The sequence below is a fragment of the Condylura cristata genome, unplaced genomic scaffold, assembly GCF_000260355.1.
Source record: "Condylura cristata isolate star-nosed mole 26May11 unplaced genomic scaffold, ConCri1.0 scaffold00022, whole genome shotgun sequence".
Taxonomy (NCBI): domain Eukaryota; kingdom Metazoa; phylum Chordata; class Mammalia; order Eulipotyphla; family Talpidae; genus Condylura; species Condylura cristata.
The window spans coordinates 8,155,484-8,176,755 of record NW_004567123.1 but is presented as its reverse complement, the minus strand read 5'-3'; the positions used below and the strand labels follow the sequence as shown (position 1 = coordinate 8,176,755).

General features: G+C 37.2%; 1 protein-coding gene across 1 annotated transcript in view; it reads left to right on the top strand.

The window, feature by feature from the left end:
• Positions 1–21,272, top strand: part of MACROD2 (MACRO domain containing 2) — a 1,662,610-nt gene that overhangs the window by 1,192,107 nt on the left and 449,231 nt on the right. Inside the window, 1 exon segment of the mRNA XM_012728257.1 lies at positions 12,542–12,615. Within this exon segment, the coding sequence (XP_012583711.1) occupies positions 12,542–12,615 (74 nt within the window).

Sequence of the window (21,272 nt, the reverse complement as noted above, 5' to 3'; positions counted from 1 at the left end):
GAGGGCCTAACCAGGGTATGTCTTGAGAATCAAATATGAAAAGGAGAGGTGTACAAGCCAAGGGAAGTTGATCACAGAGAAGTCATTCTGAGGAATTTCCAGAATCATGGGGCATTTTACAAACACAGGCCTTCATGGTTCTTGAGTAACTACTGGGGAGTAAAGCCAATATCCAAGTAATTTGGAGAAGAATTGTTCTTCTATATTGTGATGGTCAGGGTTAATGCTGTTGGAGGTTTTGGAGACAGTTTTTTATGACTTACCTGAGAAACTTCAGCCTGTCTGGTCAAATGGGGCATAAAAGCTACCTGGGATTTAAGTAGTTTAAAAGCTGCAAGTCAGTGACACACAAAACTACAAGACCCTATATGTTGGTGTGTCCCAGAAAACTGCCTCAACATGGGGTTACTAAAACAAACAAACAAAACAAAAACAAACAAAAAAAAACACTACCACCAGGGAACATTTTCAGATCTAAATTCAAGGATTCTTAGCTTCCATTTTCCCAGGTCCTTTTTCTGCTAAATCCTGTGTACATGGTTCTGTGGCCAACAGGCACCCAAAAGCTACACAGAATTAGTCCATTTCTTGTCCTTCAATGACAGAGCTGATTTCCTAGGACTTAGAATGGGGCTGAGAGGCAGAACATCATTGCAGGAGTTCAGGAAACCTTCAGGATTCTGCAGAAACCAGAGATTTCTATATCCTGATACAGCACGGCACCTTATCGAGCACAATTTTTTTTTTCTTTGCACACAGATGTTAGAAAAGAGAATAAAAATGAAAAGTACTGTTTCAGGTACATGTTGTTCTTGTGAAGTAGACACATTTTAATTAAGTGCATGGGACAGATATTTCAGGCAGGGGTAAGGGCAACACTGCAAGTCAGAATTTGGTCATAAATGTGAAAGAAACCACTGGGGCCACCCAGCATGGACATGACCCGGCTTGCTTTATGTTTAGGGAGGTCACTGGCTTCGGTCCATGCACCAGAGTGCCACCAGTTCAAAAAGTAGAAATTGCGTTTTTATCTGTATACAAATACTAGTATAAATCTTCTCGACTCAAATGTGATGTCTTAAGTGAACTCCCTTGATTACCCCTATAGGAAAGATATTCTTTTTAAAAAGAAATTTACAAAAAATGTATTCCAGTGATTCTGAGATATTTCTTCTTTCTCAGGAGACTTATTCAGGGGTAGTAGGAACAGCTTGCACAGAAAATAATTTGTTTCACGAGCCATTTCTCAGGTCATTATTATAATTCCTTAGGCAAAAGATGATTTAAAAATATTCTCAGAAATAGACACTGGAGCTCATAAGTTTGAGAAGGTGATGAAGCTTGCATAGATTGTAACCTTGTGTCCCATAAAAATGCAGTTCATTCATACTGACTCTGCAGAGCAGAGGAAAGACAACTTGAAAGAAAACTTGCATGTTCCACCATTTTTTTTAAATAAGTGAAAGCAAATGTAACAAGTCTGAGATTGAATATAGTAGAATTTATGATGTATCATTTGCTTATGACTCACATAATGTCAAGTGAAATGAAATAATGCATGTGAAGAGATTAAAATGATAAGGAATGGAGCATGTCCCTTCTCTTTTTCTATTTTGTGGCTAATCCAAGGAGCCCTATTAGGAAAATCAGTGCTAAGTTGAATTAAAAAATAATAGCAAAGAGTAAGGCAGCACTATGGGGAAAGATGTGATATCACAGAAACTCTGGTTTGAGCCAGTAAATGTCAATTTTATGACTTCCAATTGTGTGTAAAATTATGGTACAGGTGTCCCCTGTTATTTCTAAAGTGCACATCTATGGAACCTTTTGTAAGCTGAAATGGCGAAGAAGCAATTACCATTATTTTATGTGAAAAATATTCAAGAGTATTCACAGACCCCAAAATCATAACAGATAACAAATAAAACAAAGTAATACTTTCATTCAATAGAAGCAGGAATGGTAGAAGTGGACAGCATGCACGAAGCAGTTCTGGGGAAGGGGCACGATGGTGCCACTGTGGCTGGAGCTTTGCCTACGCAAAACGAACAGTGACACTATATTGGGTTTTCAGTCTGTTAGAAGAGTAAAATCCTCTTCTGATTTATTTCAGTTGGCAAATGTTGGCATTGATTGAGGTCTTCCAAAAAATGAGTGGAAAGAAGTGAATTTTGGAAAACGGGATACTATAACTTAAATTGTACCGCCAAGACTGCCAGTTTTTTTTTTTTTTTTTAAACATTCCCCTGGGACTTACTGGGTTTCCCCCCTACCCACCCACCCACCCATACTTTGTAATGAAGACATTAAATAGAAGACTGAGCACTGCTTCCTGAGAAAGGCGAGAACATCCTTCGTGGTGGGTTGGGTGGTGATAATGCCCAGGAGGTACTGTGATTGGAACTTGAAAACAAGGCACTCTTTGGTGGGAGTTTTGATTTCCTGATTTCATTCCTAAAATATTTTGTGGTATGCTCCATTCTTTTCAGGCAGTTATGAGATCAAGAAATTAGTCAGACAAAGGGTTAGTGTAAGAGGGGAAGGAGATCAGACAGAGAACCAGGCCAGCTATTGGACATGCTGCTTTCTTGAGTTCACAGAAAGGTTCTTTTTCTGTTGAACAAAATGGGAAGTTTTCAGAATTGAACTGTTAGTATTTTACATGGAAACCAAAGGTGTAAGGCTTTTAAGGACAGCCCTGCCTACCTGTGAATACATACGGTATCACTGCTTTCATTTCCATGACTTGCTAGTCCAGTTCATATTAATAATTAATGCTTAGTAGACTTTGCTTGCAGGACATGATAAAACTATACTTTGGAGTATTGAATATAAATCCAAATAAATTTTGACCTTTCCCTCAAGTCACCAGTCATTGTCTATCCACAGCCAACTCATCATCATTCTTCCTCAATCTTTTTTCTTTAATTGAGGTAATATTGCATTATAACATTATGTAAGCTCTGAGTGTGCATCATTATATGTCAATATCCATATATACTACTTTAAGTTTACCACTAAGTGTCCAATTTTATCCTTTAACATATTATTGATCCCTTTCCATTTGCACTGCTTTCTTTTTACTAGGCAGCTGGGAAAGTTAAATGAGGTAATTCATATATATATATATATATATATATATATATGCTAAAGTGCAGTCACTTGTATACAACAATTGTTCAATAGACACAACAACACGGCAGCAGGGGAAAAAATAGGCTTTTCTTCAAGATTTTTGTCCAATAGGGAAAGGTTTATATGTGTTTACATGTCAGTGCAACCTATGTAATCCCCCAAGAAAATTATTATTTGTGTTTACATACTGACAACCAATGTGCTCCTTAACTATTTTCATTCCTGTCATGTAATTTCAAAAAGATTCGTGTGTGTGTATAAAATATATATGCATGTGTCCGTATATATATATATATGTTATATGTATATGTGTGTGTGTGTATATGTGTGTATATATGTGTGTGTGTATATATGTGTGTATATAGATATATATATACAATTCACACCATTATTCATTTTAAAATATGTTTACTGCCTCTCACCCCCATCAGGTGTAGACCCCATAGAATTTCAGCCCCACTTACTAGTGCAGCATCACCACAGTACCCTGTGCTCTCCTACCTTCATCCTTCTGCCTACCCCTCCCCTGCATGACTACAAAAAATTTCTTTACAGTAAGTATTGATTGGTGTCATACTTTAGCTTCCCTCCAAAGCAAGTTCAGAGTCAGGGGTAGGGTCCCAGTCATTTATTTGGGAGATTATATGAGGACAGGAGTGGAGAAGAGATAGAGAAAGAGGTGTTTGCACTGTTGAGCAATTCGCTGTTATGGACAGTTGGATCATAACCTCACTATGCAGCGCTGGCAACTTCCTAAAGCTTACACCCCAGAGTCGTCCTATTGAAGCTTGCGAGAATGAGGAAATTGATCCACAAACTCTGAATAACCAGTGTTTGTTGAATATCCTTGTTGATTTCATAACAATTTCACGTGGGCAGAGTGAGCTCTGGCTATCAGAGAGAATCCCCCGTAAAAGGCTGCCGCTACTGGCATTTTTAGTTCAAGTTGGTGTGCAAGCATGGTACGTAGTGAGGTGTGTAGGATTTTGTCAACATCTATTGTAGTTGTTCAGCTTATTGATATAATTGGTATGCCATTATGCCCGCATGTACTTATAGTGGATCCTGCCTTGTCCTTAAAACAGCGACTAAGATTCCGCCATCTTAATAACAAGCTGTGGATGAGTCATTCTTGCCTAGCCGGGTGCCCTTTGCTCTCTTGAGGGAAGCCAGTGACACCCTTTTTAGCATTCTGTTGCCATGCTCACTGCAGTAGCAGGGGCTAGTGTCACTCTTATTACTTCACCTGTTTTATCTTTTGTGAAACTCAGCCTTTAGCCAGAATTGTCTGAGTGGCTGCTCTAGCAATTGCTTAACAGTGAAGCTCCTTCAGCTCATTTCTCTCAAGTAATTTGATTTCATCGTGCTATCAGAATTGCTTTTATGGTTTGGAAAGAGGTCTAAAGGGAGGGCACTGGAGAAAGCCGTCACAAAAGATTATTAAAAAAGCATAACTGCATTGCCCTACACTTTCCATGCCTCCCACACCCCGTGTCCTGCTATCACTCCTATCCACAGGTGTGTGTGTGCATACATACATGTGTATGTATGTGCACACTCATGATGTGTTCACACATTTGCCCATGTGTGACACATGTTCAAAGAGAATTGATGAGGAATGCTGTTTTTGAGAAAAACACAACTCATCTCCTACTTCATCTCCATTTCCCTGCTCTCATACATATATACACACACATAAATACACACGAACACACACATATATGCATATATGTATATATAGCTTTCTGTCCCTTTGGTTAACTTATTAGAATGTCCTAAGATGGAAGATATTCATGTGTTATAAACTCAAAACAAGTCTAGCACGACATTTTTTTGCACAAAGTCAATGTTGCTGATCCTAATTCAATAGATGTCAACATTTCAGTAAACCCAGTGAAAATTCCCTCATTTAGGGGAATCAGATATTCATCAGTGATGAAAATACAGTGCTTAGTAAATGAGTAATATTTTCATTTTACTTAAATGTTTGTGACAAATTTGGGTTTATTAGTGGGAGGGAGGGCTCTACAGAGGATGTGAATTTAATATATAGCTTTCAAGGAAGAAATTTTAAATGATTGCTTCTGTTTATTAGCAGCAATTCTGTACCAATTTGATGCTTATAGTCACTCTGAGGACTAGTCATTATGGCAACCACTTTATAAGTAATACACACTAGAAGTAGGGACTTGTGAGTCCATAAAGTGCCCAGTATTTTATCATACTTTGGACCAAGTTCCTGCCCTGCTGTAGAGAAATCCTTGGATCAGGTAATCACGACAGAATTTGCTAGTCTGAAAATGAAATGGTTCTGTCTATAAACTTTTTTTTTTTTTTTGCAAGCTTTACTTAGGCGCTGACCTCTAGAGTGTATTCTTGCTACATCCAATAGAAAGGCATCCATAATTAAAATGAAGGTAAATTTTAGAAACTGGGCTACTGAGTTAGGGGAGGTTGAGAAGATTGGCCCCGGGCAGACAGTAAATGGTAAATAGACTCACTATTTTAAAGTCTTATACTGGCATATGTTCAATTTGATATTTTAGTCATTTTTGCCATATGAGCTTCTTACAAATAGTCAATTTAAAGTATTTCCATGTATGTATGTAGTTCTGATATGGGATTCTGTAGCTTACCTAGACCCTCAGGATAAGGATGACATAAAAGCTGATCCATTGCTTCCTCCTTTAAAAAGGGCAGTTTCACTGGGAGAATAAGTTATATTTATCTTAATTTTAGTGAAATATCTAGTTTTAATAGAATGTTTCACTTTTATATTAAAAAAATTAGTTTTGACATGAGAGTCCATGGAAAAGATTAGAAATATTGGGGGATTTATGAACAACAGCAAAAGAAATCTATCAAGACGGAAAAATTCTTTGTGGAAAGGATAAAATCAGACTCATTCTAACCATGTTGAAAACAATCTATACTTTCACAATTTCAACAAACAATCCAGTAGCAATATAGACCTTCAGTGAGTTTTCAATGTTGTATTCTTTTGCCATTGATTAAAAAATAATTATCTGCTTAATAATTGGATGAGAGGAAAATGTCTATCTAATAAATTATGTGACATGGATGAAAAAAATTGCAAATGAAACTTTTCACTTTTCCCCTCATTTAAATGTATCTGATGTTCTGTTGACAGTTTCCCCTCTCTTGGCTTAACTACTCACTCTTTTGTAGCTGGAAAGCAGGCAAATGAGACAGTTTGTCCAGCCTTTTATCTAATTGTCGATTAACCATAGTGGCTTTATTTTATTTTGCATTGTAGTATTTTTTTTTTCATTATATCATCCTTCATTTTTGTACAATGTATGGTTTCCCTGTGAAATGCATACCACCCTGAACTCATCCATTCTTGTCTGATCCTGGAATCTAAGCAGTATCGGGCCTGGTTAGTAGTTGGAAGGGAGCCTTGGTGGTTTAAACGGAGTTAAGAAAATATAATTTGTAAGTATTCCCCCAACACACTAACAAGCTAAATGAATAGATGAATATGTTACTTTATAGTTTCTTCTTCTTTGGGGAGTGTAAATTACTTTGGAAGCTGTTCAGAAGAATACACCAGAACCAAATGTCTATATAACCTATAAACCAAGAGTCCTATTTCCTTGACTATATGTCAACAGTATTGGTGCTATGTCCAACGATGTCCACTGAAAACATGTGTGAGAATATTCACGGCAGCTGTAGTCGTAATAGCCCAAATTGTTTTTCAATTATGGGATTTTCATACAATGATACACAACACTACAAGAAAAGGAATGAATGCTTATCTGTAATGCAATGGATAAACTAGGCAGGAGGGATGTTGAATTAGAAATATTTTCAATCTATTCAATATAGAAAGAGTGTACACAGTATGTCCACGTATATGAAATATGAAAACATATGAAACTAGTAATAAATGAGAGTGTATCTGTTATATTGGAGGATAGGTATTGACTGACAACTGTTTTGGGTGCTTAAAATGCGGACATGTATGTGTATGTGTATAAAACTTTAGCAAAAAATCAATACAAAAGTTAAAAAATCATATTTCATTGTCAACTTTAACAATTGCTGAAAGGTTATTCTTAATATTCCATTCTAATGAATAAGGAATTAAGCTTTGAAATGCCAGAGGTAACATATTTATGTGCACAGCTGGGTGTATACACAGGCAACATGGCCTACCTGGCCCTGAGTTATTAGTGGCTTGTTTAGTCTCATTGACCCTCATACTTGGAAGAGATTTTCTATGTCATCGAATTGAGTGATTCATCTGAAGCTTGTCTTCTAACTTCCTCTGGGTGGACATTCTGCTTTTGTAGACAAAAGTCACCTGGTGACTAAAATAGGGTTGTGACCTCCTGAGGCAGCCTTACTGTTAGAAATGCATCCCTGGGCTAAAATCCACTCCTGTATAGTCATTGCTCTTGTAACTCTTGGTGGTCTTGGAATTTAGTGAACAAAGAATTGTGCTATTGCTGTTTACTCTGATCATCTCAGTTGTGTGTGTGTTTATATATATGCCAACTAAATACACACACACACACACATGCCCACTGAAAGCATGTATGTTTTTAAGGTTATTTGGAAATTCCCCCATCTTTTAATTGTGTCTTCTCATGTACATCTCCCCAGTAGTTTTCCCTCAGGGATGAACTAGGATAATGTGAATGTATTGATCTGCATGTACATTGTCTTATAACCCCTTCGCCCTCCCACCCGAACTAAACATTTTTGTCCTCCCAGTTGTTAACCTTCCCATGCTGTCAATAGATCATCAAGCCCACCATCCATTCACTCATTAAGCACATATTTTCTCAATTATCTTTTATGATAATGTGAAAATAGATGTGGTATATTCGGGATATCACTCTAAATCCTCAGGGATTTCACTCTAAGACTATGAATCAAATATTTACATGAATAAATATAAAAGTGCAACTGTGAGTACTGCAGGGGAAAGGTACATGGCGTTATGAAGGCACAAAACATTGAGTCATCAATGTCAGAGCAGGATTCTCTAGAGAAGTGATCTTTGAGCAAAGGGCAAATGAAAGTTAAATTAAGCTGGAAAAAGAGGAAAGATTTGTCATTTCAAGAAGAAAAAAGAGCATGAGTCAAAGTCTTATGGCAGGATGGCAAAAAGGGAACATGAAGTATTTAAAGAACAGAAGGAAGGTCAGTTTGCCAGAGTAGAGAAAGCTAAAAGTGATGCAGCAGGAGATAGAAGAAGTGTGACCATTCAGAGGAGAAATGTCATTGATTTGAAGAGAGGTTTGAGGACAGAGTAGGCTTTCAATCCATAAATAACATTCCTTGGAAAGTAAAGGAACAAATTAAAGGGAAAACAGTTTGTAAGACCATGCTGCTTAAATTAGCAATTTTGGAATGCAAGCATTGCATCAAGTTACAGGGGGTGAATTGGGGGGAGGAAGTTTTCCTAACAGGGCGGATTTTTGTCAGAAATGATCAGGTCAATGAATCAACAGGCCAGGTGTTAAGTGGGTCATATCCTCTTGGATGTCAGAATCACCCAGGGTAATGGCAAGCCTTGAAGTGAAGTTGAAGACCATAACTCATTATCAGAGGCTTTGATGAATATAAGAAAGCAAGCATGACATCACAAGTAATTGATACCTATAGTTGCCATAGTTCTATGAGAGGTTGTATCATTTCTGTGTGGGGAATTACTACTTCTAAAAGTTAATGCTGATGGCAGTTGCAAGTAAACATGATTACACTATTTATCACATTTTTATAACACCATAATTTCATGATTTACATACTACTTAAATACATTTAAAAATTGGAGAAGAATTACAAGGGGAAAAATGGGAAAAAAAAAAAAAAAAAAAACTAAAACCAAACCTGGAGTAGCTGTGAGGTATTTAATGTCAAGCTAAAGCTGAATTTATTCTGCAGCACTGGTGTGTCAACAAAGGCTATAATTGTTTTGTGTAAGGTTGTGGTGTGATGATACTACATTTTAGAAAGAATCACTTGAAAATGGTGCTTTTGCTAGATTAGAGAAGGGATAAAAGGCCAAAAAGTACCCCATGAGTCAACAGCAATTGTCAGGGTAAAGGCTGATCAAACCTTGAATGATTTCAATGAAAAAATAAGGAATGGAAGGGATGGCATAAAATATTTCAAAAAGACAATAACTTTAGTACTCAGTTACCTGCAGGGGAAGCAGTAAAATATGAATATGACCAGGAAAGAGGTGAAGTCATAGATAATAGCTAGGAAGAAAGTGTTAGATTTTGTAGAATATACGTTGCGCTTCTGGTTCTAGAGCACAAAGGGAGCTCTCCAGCTAGAGACACATGTTAAGGTCTGAGAAGAAGGGGATTGAAAAGCCTCTTCCAGTCAACCCCTAAACATAAGTGCCCATTCTAGCCTTTTTAATTTGCAGCCCAGAGGATCTCATCTGCTTTCTTCTCCCCTTCACTTCCCCTTCCATTTTCCATTAATCCCTTGATGTTCATAGTTAACGTCTTAGGAAAATAGTTACTCAGCTCATCAGCTCATAGTTCTTTCCCAAACTTTCTATTGCTGCCTGGAAAGTATTCTGTTTCTTGCTTAGTGATTTTTCATTTTTCTTCCCACACCCCTCATTCACTTATCATGCTATATCATGGTTGCTACTTGTCTGTTTCCTTCCTAAGACTTTGGGCTTTTAAAGACAGAGATTCATTAGAAATATCCCTATAGCAGGTTTTTTCCAGTAGCTTAATGAATTAGCTAAATGATTTAATTTTTTCCTCTAATTTCAAGGATATTACATTTTGAGGAATTCCTTTAAGGAAAGTGAATGTGATGACAATTTTCAAAAGAAATTCCACAACTTCAGCTGTCATAGGTGAATTTACAAGATTTCTACAACTTGGACACTTTTTTCATATGACAGTGTTTCTCATGACAGAGGCCAAGTGGTGTTTGGTACTGCTTAATTTTGTCTCCTTTTGTAATCTACTTTCTAGCAAAGGCTGTAGGAACCTAATTGGCAAAGCAAATTTATTCTTGGAAATGGATACAAATATATCCAATTTCATAGTTCTTTTCTCTAACACCTTTTTCCTGAAGACCTACAAAATTTTAAATCATCAGTATGAATGAGTGTCCTATGTATTTGTCCCAATAAAAGTAGGTCCCTTAAGTCTCAGATGTTTCCATTGAGCACCAGTTCTCTCTTCATTGAACAGACAATGCCACAATTAGAGCTCCTGACTAAGAGACAGCCTCCCAGCCATGTTGCAGCTTGCTAAAATGAAGAGGAAGAAGATAATTAAGTTTAGGATGTAGGGAATAATATATCTAATGGATGCTCCCTGAAAAAGGAGCCAGGAGATGTCAAACTGCTAGGAGGAGACATGGAAGAAAGTATGTTGAAAAATCCAGGATAATCTACACATTTATAGAGACAGAAAGTAGACTGTTACTTGTGAAGGGATGGGAGCAGGAAACATCTAGGGAATTACTAATTATGTTTACAGTTTCTTTGGGGATGATGAAAATATTTTTGATTCAGTGGGAATGGTTGCAAAACTTTATGTACTCATTAAAAATCCACTAAATTATATATTTTAAAACAATAAAAAGTAAACTTAAAAACAGACCAAAATCCAGGAGGTAGAAGATGTTGAAATGTGGACTGAGCCCAACCCAAATACCTAAAATTAGATGACTGGATTAACAAAATGTGATATATATATAGTGGAATACTCAGCAATCAAAAAAAGATATGCCATTTGCAGCAACATGGATGGGACTGGAAAGATCAAGGTCAAGCCAGAAACAAAAAGAAAAATGCTGGTTGGTTTCACTCATAGCTGGAGTGTACAGGATTGGGGGGGGGGAAGTGTGTGTGTGTGTGTACATATATGTGTGTGTGTGTGTATATATATATATATATATATATATATATATATATAATTTAGTAATTTTAATGAAGTAAAAATGAACATCAACTAACAGCTATAAACCAGAGACAATCTTTGGGGGAGGAGAGGGGAGTAGGATCAAAACTGGGATGGGGAGAGCACACGGAACTGTGGTGATGGCACATGGGTGAAGTGGTGATGGGAAGTCTACAAGGATTACAACCAAAATGAAAACAAATGTACAAAACAAAAATGTTGTAAAATATATAGATAAATAAAAATTTAAAAATGAAATAAAAAGAAATATGAAACCAGTGAAGCACATCTAGTAACAGAAAGGTTGAAGACTGACCGAAAGACTGTGATTTGGTGATTAGGAAGCCAGTGGTGAGCTTGAAGAGAGCAATTTCATGAGTACAGTCACTTTAATCTCTTTTCTCTTCTCCGTAAATATATAACTTAGAAGGTTATCCTTTCACTTTTTTTTTTTTTATCTCTTTGGCAGAATGTGATGATTCTGCAAGTTCAGGAATGTTTGGTTTATATAACCTCAGTCATTCTGGATGAGTTTTAGAAATTGAGTGTGTGTGCTCATGCACCCTCAACATGGTATAACTGAGTCACACTTCCTTTCATTCTAAACTGAGCCACATTACAAAATCAAGTCCATTATGTTTTCTCAATTCCAAACTCCCCCAAGAAAATGGCTAATGACCCTAAACAATGTAGGCAATGCCTTCTTTGAATTCTGATAATAGTTTTTACTGTTATTGATAATTTGGCAAGTAGTTTTCCCTGCCTTGTGTTATCTCACTGATAGAACACTGCTGACCTGTAACCTGAGTTGGCCATATGTTCTCTCTGTGTCAAGTTTATTTGGTTGATACACAAGGGTAGTAAGGTTTAATCTGACCACCTCTTATCAGAAGATTATTTTAAGTACTTTGGGGCCTCCCTAGTGGCTTGGGGTTAAATCTCAGCACTGTCACTGCCATGGCCTAAGTTTGATCCCCGGCCAGGTTGCTAACCCACATAAGGCACAGCAGACCTCTGCTGTCTTACCCGCTGCTCCCCTCAGCTATGTATATCAGTCAGTCTGTCTGTTCAGCTCCCTGCTTTGTCTCTGGTGAATCCTTTCATTCCCTGCACCTCTGATCTACACCCCAGTTCTTCTGCAAAATAAATAAAAGAACATAAGTTAAAAGACAAAGTATTTTGAAAGCTATTAAACAAATGTAAGTATATTTTAATTGATATTGTTGTAAAATTGTGGAGGCATTTAAGTCATTCATAGCTTTGTAGCTGTGGAGGGGTAGAAGACAAGTCTGTTTGTTGCTCTATGTGTAGGAACACAGGTTTCACATACTTCTGTACTTCACCAAGACTTATCTTGCTCAGGCCTTACTAATTTGATTGGATTACATCCTGTTCAAGAAAGAAAAATCCAGAACCATGCCATGCTTTATTTCTCTGGGTTGTTCACCCCTTTGGGTTTGTTAATTTGTTTTATTCTGCTCTTTACTTAGGTTTCCCAAATGAACCTGCTGCAATCATTGCCCTCAGCACCATTAAGGAGTGGCTGGCCAAGAATCATCACGAGGTAGGGGAACAACACAATTCAGCAAACATTAAAGATGGTACAGTTTGATCTGAATTTCGAAAAACACTGATAAATTGATTTCTGAATATCAAGTAGATCAAGTCATTGAGCCAAAGCTAGCTGACATTTCTCCATTTTGATTACTTGGGTTACTAAATATTTTCTTGTAATTAATTGACTAAAGGGATTTTATTGGTTGGTTTTCATGATAAAGGAGCAGAGTGTTCTGTTTCATTTACCTATGATAATTTTCATATCTTTAGATAATATGGGCTTTATGTGTAAAAGAGAATAGAGTGGATTTCATTAATAGTAGGGTTTAGTCTTGTTATTTTCCATAAAATATTAAATTATCTTTGTTGACAGGTGATTTCTGGTATACAGTTAATTTTTGTAAACTGACATTTTTATTTTTAATCATTTCCATAAAATAGCTTCTGATTGTGAGTTTGGAGTAGACTTGTATAATTGATAGCTAAATCATCCTGATCAGTGTTTTTTAATGATAATTAATGCTTCCATCAAGGTATGCATAACACACCATATTCTGCTTTTTTGAAAAAAAAATCTTGGGTTGTATTTATTGAGGAGAAAACTTTCTCAAGTAAAGCAACACAACAGCAAGAAATATATGGAGACTTAGAGTTCAGATCTTGGCAATTTATGTATTATAAGAGCAAATGGATTTCATACAATGTACAAGCTTGTACATTTTTCTTGTTTTGTCTTCTCCAATATTCACATGAATGCTATAAAAAAATTATTATGTGATTAGCCATGAATTTGGCTTTCTCTGTGGCTAGTAAACTGATTGTTTGGAAATGTTTGAGTACACAAACAGGTGATGGTAGTTACCTAATAAAAAATAGCTTTCTTAGTGTTCCTATGTCTTAAATGAAATATAGTATCAGTCTCTTACCACCTTTGGGGCTGCAGTGTTGGAAATGGTGTATACAGGATAGGGGAAGTTTACTCAAAATCTATGTGGGATGACAGCCTAGAAGGGCTATAGTCAAAGTAATGTGTGCCCCACCCAAAGACAATCTCTTATTGATTAGCATTGAGTACAAAGGAGGGCAAAGTGTAGGGGACATTCAGGCCTGGAGATGGTATAGTGAGCTCCTGTGGAGTGACCAAGAGCTATTGCCTCAGGGGCACCATTATTCCTGCTATTCAAGTCCTCTTCTCTCTTAACTGCTGCTGTTTCCAGCAGATAACTGGCTTGCCTGGATATTCCTCATACCAGGATTTTGGCCCTTGGGTAGAAGCCTCCTGAGTGACCCCTATATTCTGCTGAGAAGCAGGAACTCTAGGCACCAGGATAGTATCTCTCAGAACAAGGGGACCATATCACTGGAGATCCCACACTTTCTTAGGATTACTAAATTGTAACATCTCTTAAACATGGATGGACATTAAGTTCAAATTAAAGTAAAAACCACATGGATAAGCATGTCTATTTTGCTGTATGTTCTTTTACTCTTGTTTTGAAAAAGAAGCAGAATAAAATGCATTTGAATTTGTTTAAAAGCTACAAAGCAAATCTTGGATATATAATATTTTTATTTTCATAGCAATCTTATGAAATGCGTAGAACAGGTCATGTGTATCCCTATTCATATCCAGATAAAAGGTTAAGTGATATATTTAAAACTTCAGGGTCACAGACCCAGCAATTTGATTCAGTTCTTCTGATTCTGACAGTCATTCCTCCTTGCACTGTTTCTGAAACCAGGGAGAGAATTTCAGTCTCTTTGAAAGCAGGTATAGCTAAACTATCTCTTGTAATAGTAAATACCCTTTACTTGGACCATCTGCTTTGCAGAAATTTTGTTTCATGTATAAAAGTTGATAACAGAGCTGGCATTTTTGGGTGTAAATCCATCATATCTACTAAAATAACCCTGAGGGCTTCTCTTTGAACTATTCAAAAAGTAAACTTCAAAAATTTGTTAGCCTTAGTGGTTCCTACTTTATAGGTTTTGTCCTGAATTCTTTATTGTGTTCCTGTGTCTGTTCTTGCTTTCATAACCCTCTTGCTTGTTTCTTGGGGTCCTTGTAGAAAATTTAGATAATCCTCATTGAGACATAAGGATACTTAATGGTTTGTGATAAGTATCCAGTGTGGAGTCTCTTTTGAAAGCTTTCTGGTTTCAAGATACATTGGCTAATTCAAACCATTTTAATAAGTTAATTTTTACATAATAAAGATTTTTAAATGGTAGGACATCTGTAAAAGCTATATATTGATTATCAACATTTTGATTTATTTTTCTTTCCTTTAAAAAACTATGAAAAGCTATTATTTCTTACTCAATTTTCTCTTCAATGCAGTATTGTTTTGATACCCTGGTAGTTGAGGCTATTTGTTCATTAATTTGCTTACTTGATAATTACTTAGTGAATTCCAATAAGCACTAGGCACTTTTCTGGATACCAGAGACAGAAAACTGAAAAACAAAATCCTTTCTTAATGATTTTCATAGTCTGGGGAGAGGGAAACACAAATTAAAAAATAAAATTCAAAGAGTACTTTACAAAATAAAACAGCATAACTGCATAATGAATGATGGAGTGATGTAGTAGTTTTAGCTAATGTAGTTGTCTTGGGACAAATAAAGTATATGATGGGAGGAAGAAAAATCATGCCACACAGTGGTCTTAGGTAGAATATTGCAAACGAAGTGAATAGTGAAAGAAGCCCTGAGGGGACTCCTTTACTGTTTACTAACAATGGTAACAGAGACCATGCAGTTGTAGCAGAAGAGATAAAAGAGTAGAAGAATAGTAGGAGAAAAATTTAGACTAAGGGGGGGGGGTCAGAGCATAGACACTGTGGTTAACGGAAAGGCTTTGATTTGTATTCTAAGTTTAATGGAAAGTTCTTGAGAGTTTGGAGTGAGGAGTGGTGATATCAGATTCAACTTAAAGAAAAAAAAAAGTCTGGCTGCTGTTTAGAGAAATGAATTGAGAGTGGTCTGAGGCAAAAAGGAAAGACTGATTAGGAAACTTGTGTTGTAAATTCAGAGAAAAGATGAGGTTACTTTGGAATACAGTGATGGTGGGAAAGGAAGTGGTCACAGCATCTGGTATAGAATTTTGACACTAAAGTCAACAAGGGTAAGCATTGTTACCCCTTAGAGTAGACAGGTTTATGCTGTAATTACAAATTGTACCCAAAACACAGTACGGTAAAGCTGAAAAGGTTTATTTTCTATCCATGCTGTATCATTGGACTCAGTAGAGGACTCTAGCTGGTCAGGACCCTCATGAAAGATACTCTACCCTGTGAGTTATTAACTATTACATGATGGTGAAAAACAATTGAGCAATGACTCAATTGGAATTTTGCATAGAACTTTTCCTCACATTTCATTATTTGTCGTTAGGCACCCAGGGGACAAGGAAATGAAATCCTTTCATATCCTCAGAATGGAAACAACTGGATATCTATCAATAGTAGTAATAACTATCACTGTAGTAAATTAGATGTGCTTTATGAAGAAAATACAATAATCAAAAATAACAACTAAGTTTTTGACCTGCGTACCTGGGTAAATCTTGATGTCTTCTTTACTGAGAAAATTGATAGAGAAGTATGTTTATATGAAAAAGAAAGAAAACATGATGATGTGGTTGAGATGAATTTAGATATATTTGAGTATTGCAAACAGATGACTGGCTATTTGAACCACAATGTCAGGAAAGAAGGAAGACATGATAAATTTCGCCAGATTATTAATAACCTTAACTTAGGTTTGGGTTTTACTTTGAGATTGGTTGCTAGAAATATAATCAAGCTAGATTATATAAAGGAGGCTACATTATGTAAGTGAACAATGTAAAACAGAATCGAACTTCAAGCACTGAAAGTAGAACAGGATCTCATGAGTGCCTACAGACTAAAAAGAAGCAGAGTCCATTTTCCTTCTCAACTTTTCTTTCCACTTCGCCTATATCTCTGTTTCATTATTATCATTATTATCATTGTATATTATTGTCTTCGAGCATTCACTTGTTTAATTGTTTTTCATTGCCTGGTTAAGACTGCATCTGCCTATTCCTGGGTTAAGCAGACTGCTTTGTGGTAAAACCACGGTTGAGTGTGGGAAGGCAGAGTTGCTTTTGGGATTTGGTTAGTTTCCTTGAAATTTTCCTTTAAAAAGTGTGGGAACCCATGTGATGTGAGTCTGCCATCAGTGGTCATATCTCCCTAAATCAGAGAAGTGATTCCACAGTTAAGTCTTCATGATTTCTGGCCGATGTTATATGTATATGTCTTTACATGATTAAAGAGGCTTCTCATTTCATGACTTTAATTACTCTCTGTTATCTAAATGATTAGGAATGGAGACTTTAAAAAAATAGTTGATTTGATTCTATTTAGTCATACAAAGTGCATACAGCTATTGTGACTGAATACTGTTCCTACTAATACTATTCCTACTATTTCCTATTCAAAAAAAAAAAAAAAAAAAAAGAAAGAAATCAGGCAGGAAGAATTGGACACAATGGAAGGATGAGGAAAAATATGTTCTGGCAGCCTCCACCACTTCAGTCATTCATCCAGAGACTGGACTGTGAAGGTGCTGTTGTCACTACATCCTTAAGGGAACTATGAGATTGAAGGGAGCCAGCCCAGCTGAACAAATAATACAGTTGGTTCTGATTGAAATGACTCTAGTGGGAGAGATGGTGCAGCACTTTAATGAAAAAAGGAAGAAGCCCCCTCAAGAGGATATAATTGGGGCACAAAAATGAATTACCAGAACTAAAATATATAATGACTTCTGATTGAAAAATGGAAAACAAAAAAGATATTCACTACTGAGAATTAAATTATTGCTTTGTGAAGATGAGAGCAATGAATTATCTCACAACACAGAATAGAAATTCAAAGAAATAGATATCATGACTGAAGTGATTAGGTATGTAACAGGGACACCCAGGCATCAAACATGAGGTGGCAAGAGATAATGATTACCCACTGTCATTTTCAGCTAACGGAAGAACTAGCAGCATCTGAGTTCAGAAAACGAATGGTAAAAAATATCAGAGTTGGCTCTAAAAATCTGATAACATGTGACATGATCATCTTTCTGTTAGCACCTATTTTTCTCAGTTTGAATTTTATTGTAGCAACAAGAAAGGAAAATAAGGAGCCGTTATGGAAATGAGTACGGAAATGCAGTCCAGATTCCTAAGTCAGGGAGGCTGTTCCTCGTTTCCTTCTGCAGTTTCATGCATTCTTCATTTTTCATGCCATCTAAAAATACCATTCCTTATGAAATAGTGACTTCCCCACTCCAAAACTTGTAAGCACACCTTTCATATCTGGAAGTTAGCCTAAGAAATGTTTTTATAGAGTCTGTTCCATTGTTCTACCTCAGGGACTCATGGCATTTGGCTATTGTTCTCTGGAGTGTATATAGTTGTAATGTTTTCCCATACAAAATAGAACAGTATCTTTCATCCCTGAAAGCTACAAAGGGTGTGATACTATGAGATATTTTCCTATTGTGGAGGGCACATTCAGTGATTTAAAAAATCTTACAGGAACAATCATCCAGCTCAGTTCTTATTAGTGGGGTTCAAGTTATCTAAGGTGAAGATTCTGAGATGGAAAGTATGATTTCCTGGGTACATTATACATAAAGACCCTAAAATACTAATTAGTTTTCAGTAGTAACATGACCCAGACCTGGGTTCCCACTCCTTAACTATAAAACAGGAGATAAATGGGCAGAGGCCTAACATTTTGAGGCACTCTGACTAAAGCTGTCTAGCGAATGGCCAGTCACCTGGGGCCAACCTTATGTGTATCTATGCAGACCCTTGAGGATGGCATTTCCCATAAAACATTTTCAGTCATCTACTCCATGGGAATTTATTAATCTCCCCCATATACCTCCTCAATAAACAAACACCACCAGCCTCACTCTCCTTGCTGAACTGGCGGGGAGTAATTCAATAAAGAGAAATTTGGTTGCTTTCAACACCATTATTAGTCAGCTGGTTTGACTTTGATATCACTGGCAGTAAAGAATCACAGCTTTGCATATCCAAAACCAAATCACTTTCTGTGTAGGAGGAAGGTAGACATTTTCTCTCATTGCATGCAGAGTTTGGGCCTTTGCCTGATATATCATATTTTTTAACTGTGCTTTTAGAACAAACAGATTGTTGTTCAAAATGTTAAATATCATCTCCTTGTCATTTAAATTCATGACTTTGTGTCTTCTGAGGGAAACACGACACCTGTGGTGTTGCTATTTGTCATGCTAAGTAGCGTGCCTGCAGATGTGAGAGGGCATCACAGGGTGCTGTGTAAGTGTGGCAGCCTTGCGCTGAGACAGATAACCAGCTCTGCCTCACGTTGCTTGTCAGTGTCCCAGACCACACTCAGCATGGTCCAGCCCTCAAGGTCGACTGATGGTAGTTGGAGAACAATCGAGCTCAGGGGTACCATTGGGAAGACACTGGTTTCTATGGTATGGAAGCAGTTTCAATTTTAACCCCCAACTTTGAACATTCAGACACAACTGACAAAGTATTCAAAGAAGACAACAGATTTCTCTATCCCAGAATAGAGAAATGGGAATACAGTGAGAAATGGTGCTTCAGTCTCCTCAAAGTCTACCATTCAGTTCTCACACTGATTTGACATGGTCAGGGTTCCGGCCACGTGGTGCCTCACTAAGGCCCATAAAGGACCTATACCACTTTTGCTTGTAGTACAAAGACTATTTCTTCTCTTCTTGGCAGAGGTCTTTGAACATATGCAGTGTTAAAAATTGTTTGTCACTTTTATTTCAGAATCACATTATGGATCACCAAAAAAAAAAACCTTATGCAGGTCCTGCCTTATGTCACTGACACGAAGTGCCATAGAATCTCTGTGGTTCTCAAAAAGGGGACTTAAGTGAAACATGTAATGATACTTACATTTCTGATAGGAAAATTATATCCTTCATACCGAGCTACAATTCCTGTGGACAAACTATTTATAGAAACACCAAACACATGATGTACCATTTTTCAGTTTTGCACAACACTAGATATAGCCGACATTCAGAGAACTGGAAGGAGCAGATGACTAGCTTGGTGTTCTCACTGGGGATTATTTTTTTTTTTGTATACAAACATTGTCTGAGTGTCAATGCTGACCTTAGTTTATGCTGCAATATAAGATTAAAATATGAGTTTGGTGAAATAAACATTATCGTACACTATTCACATTCTGTGTAAGAATGTGGTTATGGAAACAGGTTCATCTCCTATTACAAAAGCGCATATTTTGAATGGGGCAAACATAATTTTCAGGTGGAAGTCAGATGCTCGTCAACTGAACAGAATTGAAGGAAATTATTCCCAGACTTTGACATACGCCTTTGCTCTTCAGAAATTGTCCTCGTGTCTTGCAGTTTGCTTTCTTTCTTCCTCCTAGCTTCCTCCCTCTCTCCTTCCCTTCCCTTCTTCTGTCTTCTCTTCACTGTCTTTCACACACACACTTAGAGACAGTACGTTCCTGGCCTATCTTTACTGCTTTTCTTTTGATAAGCAGTTACAAGGGTGGCCGGAAGTGAGTTTTCTCTCCTTATTTTATGAACCTAAATCTCCAGTGTTGAAATGAAAGTCTCACTCTGGGGAAGGTTCTGCCTTTTCTTTTAAGTGAACTTTTAAGTGCTTAGTGTCCACATTGGTTTGCCACAGCTAGCCAAATAACTGCTTTTGAATATATTCACTACCAGCATCCCTGAGTTCTGGAGCCAGAAATTAGAACCCCTTGTGGTTCCCACCATGCTTTGTGACCCTGTTTCCACCAGTAAGCATCACAGATGGGGTAATATAAACTTGGCTGTTTGTTAGAGAGCACACTGCCAGTTAGCCTGCATGCCTAGGGTGGGGATGATTTAACCAGACACCTTTAGGTACTAAGATAAGGTTGTCTTTGCACCTCTCTCTGTCTTACTCTGTATGGAGAGCTCCTTAAAATCTAATATATACATATATATATATATATATATATATATATATATATATATATATATATATATATAATTTCTCCCAGCAAGGTATGACTAGGTAATCGAGGCTTTAGGCTGCCCTAGTGATAACTAGGTCCCTAATGATACCGACAGTCCATGTAGTTTAGGGTAGCTTATTGATTTCTCTGATCTATCAACACATGTCTTCCTCTGTTACTCATCTTTAACCAGCATGATACCCATTACATACCCATTAATTTTAGATAGATTGCAATATAGAGGAAGATTGAATGCAAACCCCGGGCTCATGGAGAGGTGCCAATTATGTTTCAGTACCCTTCATATCCAGCTCATAACCACATACAGTTCACATAGAGTGTCATGCAAGCTGTGCAGGATGGGCAGGCAAATGATCAAGGTTCAGGCAAATGGTCAAGGATCTTGAAGCCTAAGGTAGATTCAACAGGCCTGTTACACTGAAGCAGGGAGCCAGTAGACATTGGCAGGCCAGCAGGCAGGGGGTCCTGTAAGGCTGGCAACAACCAGGCTCTCTGCTCCCCTCTCCTTGCCCGTCCATATCCTGAGTTCTCTCCCAGTCTTCTCTGGTTTCTCTTCTCTCTTTCCCTACTTTAGTGGCAGGTATAGGACACTGGGGCTTTCAGCTGCCAT